This window comes from Aphis gossypii, chromosome 1 (genome assembly GCF_020184175.1).
Source record: "Aphis gossypii isolate Hap1 chromosome 1, ASM2018417v2, whole genome shotgun sequence".
NCBI classification, from domain to species: domain Eukaryota; kingdom Metazoa; phylum Arthropoda; class Insecta; order Hemiptera; family Aphididae; genus Aphis; species Aphis gossypii.
Window position 1 is genome coordinate 35,456,685 of NC_065530.1, and position 20,959 is coordinate 35,477,643.

General features: G+C 25.0%; 2 protein-coding genes across 2 annotated transcripts; one reads left to right on the forward strand and one right to left on the reverse strand.

Annotated features, from left to right (window-relative positions):
* Positions 1-7,567: 7,567 nt before the first annotated feature.
* On the reverse strand, positions 7,568-11,557 carry LOC114124824 (probable cytochrome P450 303a1). The gene is made up of 8 exons (XM_027988247.2): positions 11,402-11,557; positions 9,806-9,894; positions 9,468-9,719; positions 8,861-9,397; positions 8,608-8,788; positions 8,375-8,492; positions 8,166-8,307; positions 7,568-8,085 (listed from the first exon to the last, which is right to left on the reverse strand). Exons 2-8 carry the CDS (start codon positions 9,891-9,893, stop codon positions 7,904-7,906), a joined length of 1,500 nt encoding a protein of 499 aa, XP_027844048.1. The 5' UTR covers position 9,894; positions 11,402-11,557; the 3' UTR covers positions 7,568-7,903.
* Positions 11,558-15,724: 4,167 nt separating this feature from the next.
* On the forward strand, positions 15,725-20,959 carry LOC114124820 (putative uncharacterized protein DDB_G0277255). The gene is made up of 7 exons (XM_050197038.1): positions 15,725-15,890; positions 15,964-16,136; positions 16,199-16,369; positions 16,434-16,999; positions 17,469-18,002; positions 19,255-19,447; positions 20,477-20,959. The coding sequence occupies exons 1-7, from the start codon at positions 15,832-15,834 to the stop codon at positions 20,776-20,778; spliced, it is 1,998 nt and encodes a 665-aa protein (XP_050052995.1). The 5' UTR covers positions 15,725-15,831; the 3' UTR covers positions 20,779-20,959.

The window sequence follows — 20,959 nt, forward strand, 5'->3', positions numbered from 1 at the left end:
ACTATCCATATCGTTTTTCCAAATATGGTTCTTTGAATAGTTCTGGTTCATCCAAGTTTCATTTAAATAAATGACAGGTCTCATGTCACCACTGAAATGTAAATTAAACATTTTTCTTAAAAATGTGATTCGGAGTGCCACTATATCGTTCCGTTGCATTAAAAATTTACGACCATTATTGTTATACATTTTTTTTTATATTTGAAATTTATGGAGTGAAAAATCCTCAGTACCTATGTCTTTGACCCTTCAAAATTAATTTTTTCCCGCATGGAATCACAAATTTTTTGAAATGTAGGATATTCACTTATAATTATGTTTTTATTTTACTATAATTTCTATTTATACGTAAAAGTAACAAACATTTGAAAACTATATTCTCAGTTAAAATTGCGTTATAAATTTAATACGAGGTAGGTAGGATATAATATGTTTTCTTAAAATTAGAACACAAATTTTTATGCACTAAAAAATATCGAAATATATCATATAATATGCAGTAAAAATCATAAAAAAATTGCAACAAATATGCAATATTTTTTTTTTATATAAAATACACAAATCAAACAACTTCCAATAATTAATTACTTAAATAAACTAGGTAAGTATTTAAAAAAATTTCGTATTATTATGCAATATACTTCGAATTTTGTAACAATATATTTATATTTTTTCACAATTAGATTTAAATTATTATGATTCATGAACATAACTGGAAAAAATCTAAAAAAGTAAAAACGAAAATAATAAGCGATTGCATATAAATCCGCGCTCTACTTATAATAAAAAAATATTATAAATTAAGTCAATTGCCTTTGTCATAAAATTTATGAATAGTTCTTCTAACCAAATCAATATTGAAATCATCAATATCTGTCATGACCTTCTTTCATTTATACGATTTCCTCGATGACACGAATAGACATCTTGCAGGTGGTGGTGTGTCATCGGTTTCGTATTTTTTTACTTCAGCAACAATATTTTGTTTGTTTCGTTCACTTATTCCACACTCATCGGCAGTAATTTTTTGAGTTTTTTTAAAAAAATCGGGAAATAAATTATCTATAGTGGATAATTTTTTAAAAATAAAATATACCCGTTAAATTTCTTTTTTAGTTTGATTATGTATATCGTGGTGACAGCTAAATTATGTAGTAGTTCATCTCTGAAGTAACAAAATCTGTTTTCTATTTAATTGTTAACCATGTAATGTACAAATTAAAGTATATTTAAGATATAGGTAATAATAATTACTTATATAATTATAGATTAAGTGTTTAAAAGAGCCAATTATAAATAATTATGACAACATTGAAAATTTTAAAACACCCAATCATTCAATCATTTATCATTGGTAAAAAAAAATATATTAAAATATTAGTGTGTTTAAGTGTGGTAGGTACTTTAAAAAGTTATCATAATAATATAATATTCAATACATCAAATCTTTGCCCTATAAATACTTTGATTTAACTTTAAAATCCTTAGTTAATTAAAATAAAATAGAATGTTTTTTTTTAATTGCAATGCCTTAATTATCATGTACTAGGAAATAATTAAATCATACAATCCAATCATACAATGATTATATAAAATATCTATTATTATTATAGTTGATATTGAATACAGTAATAATTTTTAATATTATAATATGTATTGTATACCCACTAATATTACACTTATGAGTATGTCGATGTATAAAAATCTATAAGCCAATACAACTGATACCATTTTTTTCTTTTGTTAAATAACAGATATTATTATTTTAATTTGTTTCTGTTATGTCATATTAACCTAAATGACTAAAAGTGATTGTCTAGAGAAGATAGAAATGTCATATCCATAATTTTAAATACCATGAATGAGTTGGTAGGTATTCCACACTTTTTATTGTATACAATTAATTGATCAGTACTCAATGGACTATAATATACAATTATTAATTAACGAGAAATATAAATGACATAAGTACCCTCCCCTCTCAAAAAAATATACCATATTTTCATAATATGATGATTATTTTTTTAATTCCTTAGGATCATTATCTTTAAATAGTTAAAAATATTAGATTCTCTAAACATTATGATGAATTACCAACCTGTAAACCAATATTACATTTTACAAATGTTCCAAGCCTTGAAATTTTACTCCACTTTGTCAAATACTAATTAATTTGAAGTGAAATGTATATGAATGGAAAAACCAGTATGGATGCATTTTAGTAATTTTACCAATATCAATTAAATCACAATAAGTTAACAAGCATAGGTGAAATAATGTACTTACTTAAGTATAATAATAGGTAAATAATAGGTATAATGTAGCTCTATAGTCTATATTCTATCCTGTATCTATGATATAAAACACTTCATATTCCACAGAAATGTTATTAATATTTACTTTGATGAGATGAAATAACATTTTAAATAAACAACATTCTATATCTAAATGATCAAAAATAAAGTAGCTATAGCTACTAATAACTATACCGTACCTATTTGCTATTAAAATTTTTTTTCTTCAGTGTAAAACATTTTGATTGAATAAAAAAATAAAAAATCAGAATAACTATAAAATTCACTTCATTATTATAAAAAATATTATTTTATTTACATTAATTTTAACATTATTTCTTTTCATAGTTATTTTTACCATTGCAAAAGTCGACGAGAGTAAGTTAATAAAATTGACTCAACTATTAATGAGAAAGTGTAGTTGGATTGCCTACACAGCTCCCAAAAATATGACAAATTAATATCATAATAATATAGCACTGTATCCATATTATATATTAAGAGAATGCTATACCCGCTGTGTTGTCTTTGTCTTATACACGCGTAACATTGTTAAAATCTGTTTGCGTGGGACAACTTTACTCCCTTAATATTTTAATCAAAACAACCAAAATTATAAGTCCCACTGGGAAAAACTTTACCTGTGTCACAGCGTTTTAATTTTTTTGATAACATGAATACAATTAAAGTTATCGGTTTGAGAACTTTATTTTTTTTTAATTTAATTATTAAAAATTGTTGGTTACCACTATCAAAAAAATTTAAAATGCTACAACACAGGTAAAGTTCTTCTCAATGCGATTTAAAATTTTAGTAATTATTATATAAATATTGAAGGAGTAAAGTCAGTTGTCTCTGGCAAAACAGTTTTTAACTATGTTACGCGTGTATAAGGCAGAGGCAACACACGCGGGCATAGCGTCCTCTTAATATTTTACAACAAAAATTATAACAATTTACAGTAATATTACAATATAATTTATAGGTAACTTAATTAGATAACCGTACTACCGAGATGCCATCAATGAGAGTCTTCCCCTCTTTTGTCATTCTAGTCTTATACTTATGTAATTATTCATTATTAGGTATCTCATTTATTTACTATATAGACTTTTAAAATATAGATTATAAATAAATCTTTTTCTTTTGAAAGAAAAAAAAACATTATTAGATATTCATATTATAATATTCATTATTATTGGTACCTACCTATTATGTTTGCATTTGATTTTTTCCAAAAGACCCTGAAAACCAGTTTCCACGCATATCTTCAGAAAAACCAAATTTTCAGGAACATAATATGCAGTCGCAATGCAATCTCAATTACTTATCGTAAATTTCATCGGTCGGTCGATGTTGTGAAAAATTGCAAACATTTGTAGACTATAATAGTATTATAGTTCATTTTGTTAGCTTTTCTTTAGTACCTATATAACTTAGTTTATTTAAAAAAAAAAAATCAATTTAACAACCATGTATTTATTTATGCAAATTATATATTAATATTTAATTTGTTAATGTTTAAAAGCCAAGTGCTAATGACTCATTACTCATTACATAGGTAGTATTTTCAAGCCAATTATTAAGTATAAACATAATCATTGAAAAAATTACATTAAAGAGTTATATTTTCTAATGAAGCAAGTATTCTTATTAAACATACTAGTTATACTTCAATAACGAATGCCATTAAAAACTAAGTTCTAGTTATTATATATTTTTTACAATATAATTATAAAAAAGTTGAATAAAAATTATAGATGTTTGTTGCCAAGGGATAAATAGAAAAAAATAATTTGTAATTTGTGTATAAGGTAATTAAAAAACTAACTGACTTTTAAACATAAGGTAACATACATAAATTATTTATATAAAAAATATTTGATTTCCGGGTACACATTGCTTTAGCGTATTATAAATTATAATATAGGGTATTATCACTAGTTAGAAGATTTAATATTATATTTTGTAAAAGGAGCATACTATAGGCAACTTATTGTACGAATCAGCTAATGTCAAAATGAATGAGGATTTCCTCATCAATGACAGGGTCAAATACTAACTTTATGCACTTATACTCTTATGACGTATTGAAAAAGTGGTTCTATGATAATCTATACAAAAATAATTGTTTGAGCCAATGTGGCAAAGTGCCATGGTAATATAATACACATAGGTAAACATAACATTATTACAATCATTACATATCTATTATTATACACTAAATAGTAATATCATTTAAATAATAACATTACATTACAATGATGTATACTTGTTCGTTATAATTAAATGTTGAATGGTCAAAAAAAATTGGTTTGAGTTAATTTGAAAGAATTAAAATATTATTAAAAAAAAAAAAAAACGAAAAAAGACCAACTTAAAAGTATAAAACGGGTACAGTACATTTCGAAATATTTTTGGAAACCTCGTTACACAATATTATTTTAGTTCTATAAGTAAATAATGTATCAATAATTATCTCCAATACCTAATAGTGTTTGGAAAAATAAACGTGACCGCAAAATTTTAATTCCGGCCGATTAGAATGATGAGCATGGGCTGAACTCGCTGACTAGTAATATAAACGATGCGATAATCCGTCGTCTTAGAGATTTTCAAAATTCTCGACCACGGAGTCGGAACAATATTTCATTTGAGCTCATTGACAATATTCAGAGTCCGAGTGAAGTAAACAGCTTTTAACATAACACGTGCTAACAAATCACAATACAATACACTTGTTATGGCACATTTCAATGCTAAGATATTTACAAGATTTTATTGAAGTTTGACATATACATGATCTTAGAATTAAGCATTCATTTTCATGAATAGGTAAATAGGCTGGTAATAGTCAGTTGGTTCAAATTAGATATACATATAGTATGGTAATATGTAAGTTTTATCTAAATTAAGAAATAAGTTATTTGCATTTTTCACATAGGTAGCCTGCAATTATTGATTTTCTCTTTGTTATCCTTTTTATAAATAAAAGTTATTAGTCATACTAACATTTTAAAACTGTCAGGAAGAATAGACTTTGATATGGGTAAATTAAAAATGTAAGAAGTGGTATTGTGGTATTATTAATGAGTTTATGTTTGATTTAAGCATTTATAGGTAGGTATAGTAAATCTATCTATATAGTCCAGATGACGAAATATGTTTAAGCCACGTTATACGTTTTATGACTGTTTTGTTCTTAATAAAGTCAAATTTATCAAATTTATCAAACATTTTTAACAGTGATTAATTTTTGACTTTTGTTTTGATTAAATTCTATATTATTTATATTGTGTGTAATAATTGTTTTTTATGTTTAGTTTTACTGTACATGTTTTGTGCAACGCTGGTAAAATAATTATTTAAGTACTCTTTTGATTTATTAGAGATACGTTATTATTCACCCGAGGGACTTGTATGAATTGGATAGAAATTCATTTTTTGAACAGTTAGTAATATTTTTTAATATTTTCCAGTTTGGTTTAAAGTCATTGCTAGCTATGTATAGTTCTGTTTGATAATATTTTTGTTTAGCCATTTTTATAGTGTTAGATAAAGATATTATTATATTTTTATATTTTAGGTAGGTAGTGTTTTTTTAGTTTATTTAGTATATTAGTTTAACTTAATTTTTAGAATATAATCATGTGATTATTGCTGATATTAAATGTTCAAACATTTTCAAAGATTATCGGTAATTTTTCTTATAAACTTAGAGTTAGAGAAAGTACTGAGAAAAATTGAAAAAAAAAATACCAATAATGTAGGTACTCGATTTCTAATCAATATACTTAATACAGGTAGGAGTAGCTCACGAACGTCGTGTCTAAACAACCCAGAGGCCGAAAAATATAACAATAATAAAAAAAATTAAAAAAATACATCATTGTGTAAAACATTAAAACTAATAGAATTTGCGTGAAGCTAAATTGAACAACATTATTTTATAGCTCCCTCTCTAATATATTGCATGCTCTAGTTATTATTAAAATATAAAACCATAGTCATGAGTAATTGCAGTTCCTATACCTATATCGAAGTACCGTACATTTTTGCTACATTACTTTCTATACCAATATAACCATATAGGTATTGTAGAATTGTAGCTCCTCGTAATATTTTTAATGATATACTGAAGCTATGAGTGAGAAATTTAAAATTAAGTAGATACAACTTACTGTGTATATCAAGTTCCCAAACGTACACTGTTTTGAAGTGTGGTCACAATAATATGATCGCATTATGAATATTGAATTTATAGCATTGTAATTTGTGGTTATCTTTTTTGAGTAATTGTCACTAACTGACCAACTTCGAAATTACTATAATATAAGTATAATTTATTACACTTTATTATTTTCCCACAATTGTAGGTCTATCGTGTCGTTTAGAGTTGAATATAATATTCAGCTAGTAATAGTAGTAGATAGTATAGGAATCTAATTTGTTTTATATGTTGGGTACTTATACGTATTGAGTATATGAATTACGATACGAAACGGTGTAGTGAAAATCCGGATATGATTAAACACAACGATTTCGGAGAAACTAATAATTAAGTTAGTATTTAGGTAGTAATGACATGATAAATAAATTGTACTTTCTTGCTCATTTCAAAATAGTTCCAATGCAATTTAAAAGATCTTATACAATTATTTTATTATCATAAACTAAAATCAAATTGTTTTGACCCTCTAACGTGTTTGGCACTTAACATAGAGTATTAAATATGCATAACTTTGTTTATAGAAAAATTAAAAATTTCTTAATTGGTGGGAGGTAGTCCATAGTATAAATGTAATAATAAATTATTTTATATGGATATAATATATTTATAATATTATAATATAATATATTATATTATATTATATAATTGTTAAATATTATTTTTACAATTTGTAATAATAATCATTTAATGTATGAAAATTAAAATATGGTTCAAAGCCTCGAATGAAAGTTGAGTAGTTCAAATTGAGAAACCTCCATTTCTAATCGAGAATATACAATATGAATTATGTAATTTTGGTTTATTTTACCATAGTTTTGTTTTGTAATTATCTTAATGGTACTAATATTTATTTAAGTACGTAGAATTTTATTATTATCATTGAATATAATAATAAATATCATACATAATATAATATTATATCGTATTACACATTTAAGTATTTAATTAGCTTCTATAAAGAAATAACTATTGGGTAGATACAGTTTATACATCTATAAATATAAATTAATCATATTTTATAAAAAAAAAAAAAAAATACAAATGAAACATAAACATGTACTAGAGAATAGTTCAATTTATTATTACACATCTTAGAAATAAAATTATAAAATATATTTTTGGATTTAGAAATCTTATTATATATCAGACAGTATATTATATTCTGTTTGGTTGTAAAATCATTCAGTCATTTAACCATACAATAGTATACGTTAATATTTAAACTACGTTAGTGTTATAATACATAATTATTTTATAAAAAAAAGTATAAAGATAATATTATTTAAAATTGAATTAAAAATTTCAATCTGTCTTTGAATTACGGTCAAAGAATGAAGACTAAAATTTGTAAGTTCTAAATATCAATGTAGACATATTATCACGACCGGAGACTGACGTAAGCATTAAATTCTCCAGGTGAAGGAGTTACTCCGTCAACACCTAAAGTGCTTGGTGGTGCTTGGCCTTCTGGTATCGAGAAATCAAAGTTTTGTAATAGACAAGCAGAAAATAAAAATATATTTGATCTAGCGAGTGTTTGTCCCATACAACGATGTTTACCTAAAAAAAATACCACATTTAATTATAATATAATAAATTTAATATTTTTAAGACACTTTTTTTTTTATCATGACTATTACCGTATCCGAAAGGTAAGTATTCATCTGGAACAATTAATTTTCCATCGCAACCAATAAATCGTTCTGGCCAAAATCTATCTGGGTTGTCCCATACGTCATCGTCATTAAGTAATGCAGCAAAATTAGCAATCACCATTGTGTCCTAATAAAAAAGTAAATATTATATACAATTTCTAATTTATTTTATTTAAAATATACAATAAACATACCTTAGGAATATGATAACCCTGCAATGTGGTATCTTTCAGTGCTCTATGTGGGATGCTGAAAGTTCGTCCCATAAACACTCTAACCGACTCCAACACGAGAGCTTCTAGATAAGGCATACTAAAATACAGACGTTATGCGTGTTAATATATTAATGTTTACGAAGAACAAATTTTAACTAGCATAATATTAATTATAATTTTTAGAATATTTTTAAATCTAATTATGTATGTACTTAGGCCTATCATTTAAAGTGGGTAGTCTGTCTCGACCAACCACTCTATCGATTTCTTCTTGGGCCTTCTTCTGAACTTCTGGGTTTAGAAGTAGGTACAGGAAACCGAATCCTAAAGATTTACTGGTAGTCTCAGATCCAGCCATAAACATATCCATACAGATAGCTAAGAGCTGAGATTCTGTAAATATTGAAATACAAAAAAAGTATTTAATTTTATGTACCAAAAAATGATAATATACAATTTAAGTACCTGAATAACTTTCTTTTTTGTCGTCTGAATGTAACATTTGTAAATACACATCCATCAAATCTCTTGGTTGGTTTAAAATAAATGTTTCCTTATGATCATCGAGTTCTGCTTTGAGAAATTTCCATACTTGTTGATGAATATTGACGAAAGATTTATATCCAGATGCTTCAGGAGCAATAAATCTCAAAAACGGGAATTGACTGAACAAAGCGCCTACCATATCAATATTGGCAAAAAGTTCAGTTAACAGAGCTTGTAGATTTTTCAATTCTATGTCATCTTCGTTGTATCGTTTGCTGGCCATCATTGACCATAATGTATTCAAGACTCCTACACTGAAAGCGTCTCTCATTTCAAACACTTCACCGATACCATTTTTAGACATGGCAATTTTTTTTTTGAAATCGTCGACTAACTGAACTGCTTCTTCTTGTACAAGTTCAGCCATTGTTCTTTTTCCAAAACCAAATTCTCGCAAATGACGCAATACAAATCTTCGTTGTTCTACCCAAAATTCTTCATCTGTTAGTAGAAGACCTGAAATAAAGATTACAATTTTACAAGTAATACATTTTTTAGACATAAAATGAATAATCTGTATAGTTACCTCTTCGTGTGCCCCATGTTCTAGTCTCATAGAATGGCCCCTGTGGTCGTCCATCAAATTCTTCTTTGGTTAACATTTCTTTAATTGCATTATATCCACAGCAAACCACTTGTCTATCTTTTCCTACTTTAAGACCAACAATTGGTCCATATGATTCCGCTAGACAAATAGTAGCACGATACAAGTACCCGGTTTGTTTCCTAAGCGAATTTACGGTAAGAGCACTTCCCAAAACTGGCAACCATTTTGGACCTAATAATTTAAACACGTTTTTAATTTTTTAAATAAACTTAAATAATTTAATATAATATATAGATAATAAATATCATCGTAAGTACCTGGTGGATAGTTTTTTGGTTTTCTCATGTCCAAGTATGACAAAAGCGCTACTACGACGCTGAATAGTACTAGCACGAGTATCCACATCCTGTGTACATAATTATATTATCAATGGACAATGTTGTAATAGAAGTTATGATTATTATTTAATAAATGCACATGTAAAGTTTGACCGTGAAAATATATTGAGAAGTAAAATATGTGATGACCTCAATAGTTAATAACATAATATAGCTATATAACGATTACGTATGTCAATTAATGTGTTATATAAGTATAACCTACACGTGAGGTGGAATTTAAATTGTTTAGTACTTTCGCCCGTCGGAAGCGGACAGAACCGGTCATTCACTTTCCTTTTCCTATATTATTCTCTTACGAGATTTAAAACTGGTCTGTTCGTAAACATTGTGTAATACGAACATTATATCATGTTCAGTTAACATCTCCTTCTTAAATAATCTATGTACCTACTACCTATTTACTTCCCGGTTTAAATTTAATTATACCCAAAAAGTTACCCTATAAAAACAAACATTGTTTTTATTATTTTTTTTTGAAATTCTTTCAAATATTTTAATATAATAATTATGTATTTAGTATGCGATTAAACAATGAAAAATGTATAACTTGGATCAATGTTGTGTAATATTGTACTTAAATTATTTAAAAATATATTTCTACAATTTTGTTGATGAGAACATATTGATTAAAAAATAATTGTTTTAACTTCAAAAATATTTTAGCCATTGTATTTTTATCTACCATTATAATATTATGATTCGAATAAACCGACGTACAAATAATTAAAATAACAAGTAATAATATACCAATAAATTTTTTTTCAATATCTTGTAATATTTTTTAAAAAATCATACTATTTTTTGTTAAAAACAATATCCTACCTAATCTAATTGATAATTGTAAAATTAGCTTTTTGAATTTAATTAATATTGTTTACACAATTATGCATTTATGTAGCTAGTTATAAAGTAATTCGATATTTACAGTCTATAAACACACAATAAAACCATGTTAAATCGAATTTAATGATATTTCATGATCTTTAAAATATAATACATATACCTATCTTAATAATCCTCTAATGAGTCTAATGGATAATACATAGGGAGCATCTATATGCTAATACACAGAGTTACTACATGAAGATTAAATGTATGTCTATCTATAGATTAAATTAAAATCTTTCTCACAAGTTACATTTCTTGTTTGTATTCTCTAAAGTATTTAATACAAACATTTATACATTTTTAAGCAATTTTCAGATTCTTACTATTTTATTACCTACTAATATGAATATGAAATATTTTATTAGTATCTATAATCGTTTGAAAATTATTTTTTTATTTTATTTGAATTTTTGTTTATTTTAAAATTAATAAAATAATATATTTCATGTTTTCATATTTTGAATACGTATTTAAAACGGTTTTAAAATTTGTTTAAATTAATTAATCTTAAATACCTACATAATAAAATTAATAATAAAAAATAATACTACTAAATTTACTATTTGTAAAAAAAAGGCATAATAATTTAGTTTAAGTCCATATTTTTAATAAATTTAAAGTTACCTGGTACTTGGAGTTCACTTGTTAACGAAGAGCTGTGGAAGAGATTTCACTTTCACTCACTTCCGACACACTGATTTTATACTCGGCCCCACCGTGGTTCATCGATATATTATATGTAGTTTTGTGAATGGTAATAAGTAAGACGCGCATGTCATCACGTAAACCATAACAAATAGGGGGGAAATATTACTCCTTTTTAAATATTTTTATGTAATACCATACAAACAGGCTCCTACCCCAAATAACGTTTTGGCCCTGGTGTACTGTTAAATAATCAGAGCTTTCATTAAGAATTGTGTAACAACACTTCTACAAAATACTAATTAACTTTATATGCTTTTGAATAAGAAAATCGTATTTACACAAACTGTTGATAGCCAAGTAGCAATACTCATAATGTGTGTTTAGTTTATGGTATACATTTATTTACATAATGATTAGAAAATCATATTAAGGTTATGTTTATAATATAGGCACCTATTATATTTAATTAATAGTACCTAATATAGTTAATCACAAAAATAGTCAAGTATAAACTATATAATTTTCTTATATTGCTATAGATTAATAGGAACATTGTGTTCTTTTAATTTCATTATATTTTCAGAATTTTCATAATCATAATAATATGATTCCTATATATATTTATAATTTATATACCTACGATGTGTTTTTATCTCGTATTTGTGAGAATCCGATGTCTAACTGGCCAAGTGCAATTACTAAGGATTAAACTGGCAATATCATACTAAGGGACTTAAACGCATGTTTAGTGATTAAACAAGGAATGAAAATATTTTTTATTTCAAAATTGTATCAATGATATTAAATTTGTATTTAATTTATATCTTAATTAATTTTACTGCAAATGATAGGTAATAATTATTAAATCATCATGTACAATTTTTATATAAATTTCAAAGTGAACAATTTTAATTTTCTGATAAATATTCCATATTATAATAAACATACCTATTAAACATTTCAATATTCTACTTACAAAAATAATGTATTCAGTGTTTTTACTAATTATTTTATCAAACATCTAATAAAATATGTATAATGTATTAATGTGCTTATTTGATATAAAACGTAAGTACTTAAAGGGCTATAGTTGTCACGGATCTATATAATCATTGGTAATATAAAATAATAAAATATAAAATAATAAAGATATAACATTTGTTTGTGTGTGTGTGTGTGTGTGTGTGTGTTGTGTGTGTGTGTGTGTGTGTGTGTGTGTGTGTGTGTGTGTGTGTGTGTGTGTGTCATAAATGATTTATTTGTATTTCATATTTATCATCATTAATTTATTACTAACAATACTTAATACTTATAGTATCAAAGTTAGGTGTCTTATTTCGGAAAATATATTTTGTTAAGCAATAATGGAAAAATAATTATAATGCCACCACGTATCATAATATTTTTGATTTATTTACAATATTATGTATTGCTAAATTAGTCTATTAATTAATAAATGGTTACGTTTAAAACAATTATTTTAAGATTATTACATTCATAAATACTAAACGAATAATAAATAATTGTGTTATAATATGTAGAATGAGAAATATTTGATAATCTACATAATAATATACAATTTAATATTTATATAATCACAAAAGTAAAATATATACTTCCGTATACAGTACAGGACAGAGTGACTATACATATTATAACAGGTGTTGGCTATTCGTTTAGCTTTGGATTACCACTGTGCATGTTAGTAGTATATTGCGTGCTATTAGGTATATTATGTAAAATGTATATATACAAGTAAAATATATTATGATGTATATGGTTTTCATTTTGGGTATATTTATAATAAGATTGCGAATAGAATAATTTGAATTTATATGCAAAGATGACATGTAAACAAATAATACTGGTACTAAAGTACACGCACACAAAACAAAAGATTATTTTATGTAGACACCTAGTATAAAAGCATTATTTATAAATAATTATATCAAAGAGACATAATAGTTCATCTTTATTAATTAATTTTTTTATACTTTTAGAAACAGCGAAGAAATTCTACAAAATTCATGTTCAGTTATAATTTTATTAGAGTTAATTGATTAATGAAAACTTAAAAAAATTTAATTTAAATGATTTTTTTGTTTTTTTTTTTTAATTATTTTATAAATATAAGTAAGATAACGCAGGAAAAATGTAAAAAGAAAACTTTTAATTAAATCTTGACCACTTTTTGTCTTTGGATAAATCTTATTCTGATTTCTGTTTATAATTTTTTTTTGTATGTAGTTTTATTTATCATTGCTTTAATGGTTTTGAACAAAAATCACTTACCGAAATCCTATAGTACCTTTATAAATTAGTAATAATATATCATTTAATATAAAGAATCTGATTGAATTAATTGAAAATTATAATCAAGAGAATTAAGTGAATAGTAAAAATAAATGTTAAAGCAGATTTATGAGTATTCTATATAGGAAAAGCAAGGCATAGTGTGATTATGATCAATGGTAAAAATTTATATGACCATTGCAATGTACATTTATCAATATAAATAACACTATTTATAACAGCTCCATTTCTGTCAATTTAAAATTGTAATATCTAAATATTGTAAAATTTTCAATTTTAATTTCAACAAAATATATAAGTAAAAGAAGTGCTGAACAAATTTTTTTTGCATTACAAAAATGTTATAATGTTGAGGAAGAGAGTTGGTGTAAAAAATTGTACAAAAAACGGGGGATAAATGGATATCACTCTTCTGTACATTAGTTGTAGAGTAGGTCATTATTATGATGGCATTCAATTTTAATTCAATGATATAATTTTATTTAAAAAATGATTCTGAGCAAGGTCTGTCAATTTTTATAAATAAGTATATTTTGACATTTCGTGATATACCTTATTTTTTTATAGATATTGAAGTAACACACACACACACACACACACACACACACACACACACACACACACACACACACACACACACACACACACAAACACGTATTATTATAAAATCAATACATTCATCGCTCCGCTCAGAACTTATGTAACGTAAATACATAATAGCCATAATACTATCAAGGTTTTGTATTGAAATTTAAAAGTAGCAATGCTAGCAAAATGGGCCTATCTGTAACTAATAATAATAATAATATGTAAGATTCTTGTTTGTCGTCTTTTTAAAATTTGTTTCGAGTTTTCGTTGTATTTAAATGAAATTATAAAATAAAGCAAAATTCAATGTAGGTATTTATTTGATTACGTAATTGTGACGAATTGATTTTATTTTTGAACATTGAACATATTTTCATGTTTTTGAGTTAAAAACGCTTTTTAATATTAATTTATACGTTGGTGCATAGCTGAAAGGGGCAGTATTGCAAAGATATCTGGTGTTCATGACATGGTTAATATGATTATTTTTACTCAGTTCAAATATATAATTTTAATGAGATTTCAGAATAGGATCACACACATTTATAGTAAATCTAAAAAGACAGTCAAAAATATTATAATTAAAAAACGAAGAGAAAGTTTATCATTTTAATATACTTCGAATGCAAAGAAAAGGTGCATAGATATACAAGTGCATACTACAATATTTATATGATCCTAATATAATATATTAACACTCAAATTTTTTTGTAATAATTTCTAACGAACAGTACTTTTGTAAGGTACCTATATTGATATTTATGGTAAAATTATGAAATCAATTATACAAAAATAAAAAATCATACATAACGGGACTGTCTATAAAAATAGCCGAGAAATCGCTTTGCTGTAATGTATAGATCCATAATACGTATTTGTTCACATGTTACTCAATTTTGATAAAATATAATTTAAAATATATATTTATCTCGTATATTGGACAATTCATTATTTTATAATTAATGCTATTAATTATAATATAAAGTAAAAATATAATACGATGATGCTATGTCAGTTATAAGTTTTAATAGACATACTCACATAGTTGACTTTTTTTTCCATAATATTATATTGACATGTGGCATAAATGATCGGACTTTATGAGTCATTATTGAAAACAACAATTTTCAGTTATGTAAAAATAATACAATTTATTGTTCTACAAAACCATTGTATTTAAAAAAAAAACTAAAATGTTTCGGGAGTACCTACTTATTTACTAATACCTATACGCATGTTTATAATTGGTAAAATATTAACTAAACAACTAAAAACAAATAATTTAAAACTATATATTGTTGAGTTAAATGAAAAATAGTTAACAGTATTGTTTTATTGTCAATAACAATAATTACGAACAATATTTGTGGTAAAAAAATTTTAAATTGCTTAGGATTTATACATTTAAGTCAATATGTGTTAAGATTTTAAGTTATTGGTTATTAGAATTGTTCGTAAAGTGGTAACATTTTATACTTATTAACAAACACTTTAAAATTTATAAAATGGTTAAACCAATTTATTGCAATTTACTTTTAATATTTTCGTGCTTAATATATGAAGCGTAAGTATTTAATATATATTTGATTAAAATATATGAATAAATGCATATTAAATCATTTAAATGTAATGTTTAGGTATGCAGTAAATCATCGTACAGTTAGGCATATAAGATTGCCTTCGCGTGTTATTTCTAACAATATTCGTCCATATGATGAATCGTCGTCGCCAACAACGATAAATGATGCAGGAGACAATACAGCAACACTAGAACCAGCAGCCCAACCATCGTCACCACGTCTTTTAAAGCGTAACTTGAAACTTAAAATTTTTATTATGCATAATTTTTTTTAAATTTTTATCATTTTTTAGAATCATATAGTTCGAACAATGGTTTAGGATATAATAGAAATCGTGGATTAGTTCAAGATAATAAATCTTCTAACTATTTTGGTCCATATGATTTATCATCGTCATCAAATACAGCAAATGTAGCAGGAGAAGATTCAGAAGAACAATCATCGCCATCACGTCTTTTAAAGAGTAACTTAAAACTTAAAATTTTTATTATAGGTACGCATTTTTTAAAATTTTTACCATTTTTTAGAATCATTTAGTTCAAACGATGCTTTAGAATTTGACGGAAATCGTAGATCAATTCATGATATGATCTCTAGCTTTTCAAATAAAAAACCTCTAAGTGACCTAGACAATAGGAATAATAGTAACGATCAAATTGATACGACATTAGATTATCCAAGCATTCAAAATAAAAAAAATAGAATGAATTTTGAAGTCCTAAACAATAGACCTCTAAGCAGTCTAAACAGTAGAAACATGCAAAATGGCAATACTTCAGAAAATCAAGGCATCGGAAAAAGACAAAATAAGATTTCAGATATTCAAGATTTTCCAAGTATAGGAAAAACAATAAACACTCCTTCAGTTAGGCGATTAGGAAGTACACGACAAAATTCTTTGCCTCCTTCTTTGAATGAAGATGATAGTCAAGGAATCAGTGATGGTAATGAGAACTCTAATATAATGAATATGATGAACACATTTAATAATCGTGGACATAAAATTGTTAGTATTTCATTAAGACAATGTTGTATTAATAATGAATGTCGTATGTTAAAAGAAGGAGAACAATGTGGTATTGAAGATTATTTGGTAAGTAATTTATATTAAGTACAAAGACACATCATTGTATTTAAAAGTTTCATAACATTTTAAACAATTTTTGTAATATTAATATGATTATTGTAATTACTACAGACTGATGCTTATAAAATTAAAAGAAATGACTTAAACTCGAGTAGACTGCTTGTATTTTTCTCAAGTAAATTCAATTAAATGGGCCAGAGATTAAATTTAATCAAGATAACATTTTAAAATAAAATTGAATATAGTCAATTGCTCAAAGAATAATCATTTGTATATTTACAACGTTACAAAAAACGTTTAACCTAAGTCTATAAATTTTAAGCACTTTTAATTTCTAAAGAAGTCTACGAGCTAAGTGAATACATTATGTATTCTACTATTATGTATCACATATAACATATCCTATAATGTAAATAATTATATAGTATTAACTATTATAATAATATCCGAAGTTTATTAATTAATGAAATTACAGAAAGATATGAAAAATACAAAACAGCAAAATGGAAACGATAACATTATCATGACAAAATTAATGAGAGGAAAATTAATGCCTTTTAGGCTAAACTCGTTAAATAGGTTTGGGGATAGTTTCAACAAAGATTACGAAGAAACAGAAAAACCAAAAAATTCGATGTTTGGAACTTCCAGAAATGGAGACAATGATTTTATAATGCCTAAATTAAAGGATGGAAAATTAAAGCCTCTTAGGCTAAGCTCGCTCAATAGGTTTGGGCATAGTTTCAATGAAGATAGCGATACTCAAGAAACAGATACCCCCAAAAATATGAGATTGGGTTCAATGGGATACTCGACAAACATTCCTTCTTTTGGTTCAAGTAATTATATGCCGGATATGAATTCAGAAATAATAAAACCTAATTATCCGTACTCAGAACCTATTGGTGTAAGCAAAGACGAAGCTAATGAAATTCGAAATGATGTCCTTCAAAAATCTAATTTTTATAGAAATAAATTTGATCTTGAGCCATTTACTTTGGATGATCAGGTAATTTAACAATCATAAATCAACGTAAATGCATTCATTACAGAGTTATGAATTAAAAACAGCATAGCTTTATAAATTAAAAAAGTATTGGAAATAACGAGGTAATACTATATCTACCATCGTTATCAAATATAATCAAGTGCTATAGTTTTATCAACTAATTCCATCCAAATAGAAATTGATTCTTTTTATTTAAAAAAAAAATTCTTTAACACGTCATTCTAGTTAAACATATATTTTATACAAGGAGCAAATAATATGTTACTAATATTATGTTATTATTTCAATAAAATAATTTATACAAAACGGCGTCATGTTTAGGCTATTTAAATACATAATTTTTGTGAGTTTAGTTTTCAATTGGATATCTAATCATATATTATCATTGTGATCCAAAAATGTAATAATATGCAATAGCTTTAGATATAGTGAGAAGCCACATTTGTATACCACCAGCTAACTGTATATTAAATATTAGAATACCATTTCACCCACACCTGGTTTAATTAACTATTTTTTTTTTATTTCTACATTAAAATAGCTAACCTACCATACACACATTAATGAAAATAGTTAATATAATTTGTTAATGCAATTGATTTTTTATTTTTGTTCATTGAAATTTAATATTTTAAGTCGGGTTATTATTACGATATTTCAATTATTTATCAATTAAAGAGTATGTACAATATTGACACTTAAAAGTCATCATAACTAACTTGAAAAAAAAATTACGTATACATCAAAACATAAATATAGATATGGTTCTAATATTCGTTCATAAACAAACCCACCAACATTAATATTCCATAATATACACTATATAAATGAGTAATTGAGGACACATTTTAAAAAAATACACAGGTGTCTATAATGTGAATCTCAAAATAAATTATACTCAATACAATTAAAAAAATAAGTTATACATAACAGTTTTAGTATGTGATTCTTTATGGAAAATTTTCTATTTAAATACAAAATTAACAATAACATTTTAGGCATATAATTATACATTATCGATACACAATTATTATTGTAACATTATTTATTGATATCAATATTTAAAACTAAATTTGTATGATAATTAATAAATGTCATTATATTAACTTTTAATTTTTTCTTGAATTAATTATAGAATTTCTGAATTTTTACAAAATCGCGTTGTTAACAGTATTTTATTAAGAGTTAAAAGAAAAATGTACCTTTTCAAAAAAAATTTTGTTTATCATATTATTGTTTTTTCTTTTTTTAGTTGAACAATTGCGCTCAAAACTGGGCTAATTATATGGCGAAACAACAATTCTTTGATCATAGACCGAAAAATGTTTATGGAGAAAATCTGTACGGAAATAAAAATTTGAAAGATTTAGGCGAAACAGCGGTCGATTCATGGTATAATGAAATGTCTCTTTTTACCATCGATAACGTAGAAAATTTTGATACATGTAAGTAATATGATTTGAAAATTATGTAAATGCTTTGATTTATGTATTAAACAATGTTTAAATTTATGAAATATTTGAAATACTTTCATAATTAGTTTAAAGCACATTAAAACACTCCACTTAAATGAATTTATTACATAATATTAGGTACTTATTAAAATTGTTTATCATAGCTATAAAAAAAATAAAACTAAGAAATGTGGTCAATAGCTCAAAAAGGGTCAATATATATAAAAAATTACACTACTATTTGGTATACTAAGAAAATGCAAACATTAAAATTTATTGAAAATTTCAATTATTTACGGTTATTCGCTTTTAAATTACAAAAATGAATAGAAGTGTTATAACAACGTAAACTTCAAACGCACATAAGACATTAATTTGGTATTTTGGAAGACATTTTTTTTTAAATATAGATTGTAAAATGCATTAAAAGCCTCATGTTAAAAATTTAAAATATTAGCTATGAATTTTAAATAATAAAAATGTACTAATTTTCACACTTTTTACATAAAACGTAAATTTTTTAATTTCAAATATTTACTAACATTTTTCGTATTTTTACTCTTAAAATTTTATTATTTAAATTCCTTGAATTAACCTTGTATTAATTTTTCAAAATTGTTGACAAGCCAAAGTTCATTAACAATTTCAACTAAATCCAGATATTTACCAGAAACTATTCCTTAAGTCGAATTTGAAAATTGAATCATTTTCATTACTCCAAAAGACAACGATAAACAGAAATAATTAATAATCATAAAATTAAACACATAATTTAGAATGTGTACATTTATCACTATACTTAGATAAAGTTAAACAAAAAAATCATTATGGTTAAAATTTAAAATTAGCATTGTTTAATCGATTTTGATAATAGTAAGTTGATAATATATTTTTAATGATGGATATAATATACTTAGTATATTTATTATTTAACTACTATTATACTTATTTATATGTATATTTATGTCTTTAACAAATAATACATGATATATACTTCTGATATTATTTTTTTAATTTTAGTCCACATGACACAATTATTATGGAAAGAATCAACTAAATTGGGTGTTGGTGTTTCACAAAACCCTGAAAATGGCATGTACTACGTTGTGGCTAATTATGATCCCAGAGGAAATTTATTAGGAAATTTCAAAAAAAATTTACCTGAAATAACAGAAGAGGACATTGAAGAAGCAAAAGAAGCAGATAAAAGACTAAAAGCAAAATTGGAGAAGCCTGTAGTAATGAGTTGGTCTTCTGGTTCATCAAATCCTTTCGGATCAGGATGGCGTAATTATGGGTCAGATACCAATGAGAATTATTAAACATCTATAAATGACTGAGACTTAGTAGAAGAGTTGTTGCCAGTATTCTACATACTATAATAATGAAAAAAAAATGATGTAATATCAATTTAAGTGCGTTTAATTAAAATTGTAGATTTTACAAATAATAAAATTATACCTAATTTATTATTAAACAATAAAACTGTAAGTTGAATTTTCA

Excerpts from the sequence above, each read along its gene's own strand:
- LOC114124820 (XM_050197038.1), top strand. The coding sequence starts at position 15,832 with ATGGTTAAACCAATTTATTGCAATTTACTTTTAATATTTTCGTGCTTA. Across the intron at positions 15,891-15,963 it reads TCGTGCTTAATATATGAAGC|GTATGCAGTAAATCATCGTA; the intron begins GTAAGTATTTAA and ends TGTAATGTTTAG. Across the intron at positions 18,003-19,254 it reads CATTTACTTTGGATGATCAG|TTGAACAATTGCGCTCAAAA; the intron begins GTAATTTAACAA and ends TTCTTTTTTTAG.
- LOC114124824 (XM_027988247.2), bottom strand. The coding sequence starts at position 9,893 with ATGTGGATACTCGTGCTAGTACTATTCAGCGTCGTAGTAGCGCTTTTG. Across the intron at positions 9,720-9,805 it reads ACCAAAAAACTATCCACCAG|GTCCAAAATGGTTGCCAGTT; the intron begins GTACTTACGATG and ends TTAAATTATTAG. Across the intron at positions 8,086-8,165 it reads ATACTTACCTTTCGGATACG|GTAAACATCGTTGTATGGGA; the intron begins GTAATAGTCATG and ends TATTTTTTTTAG.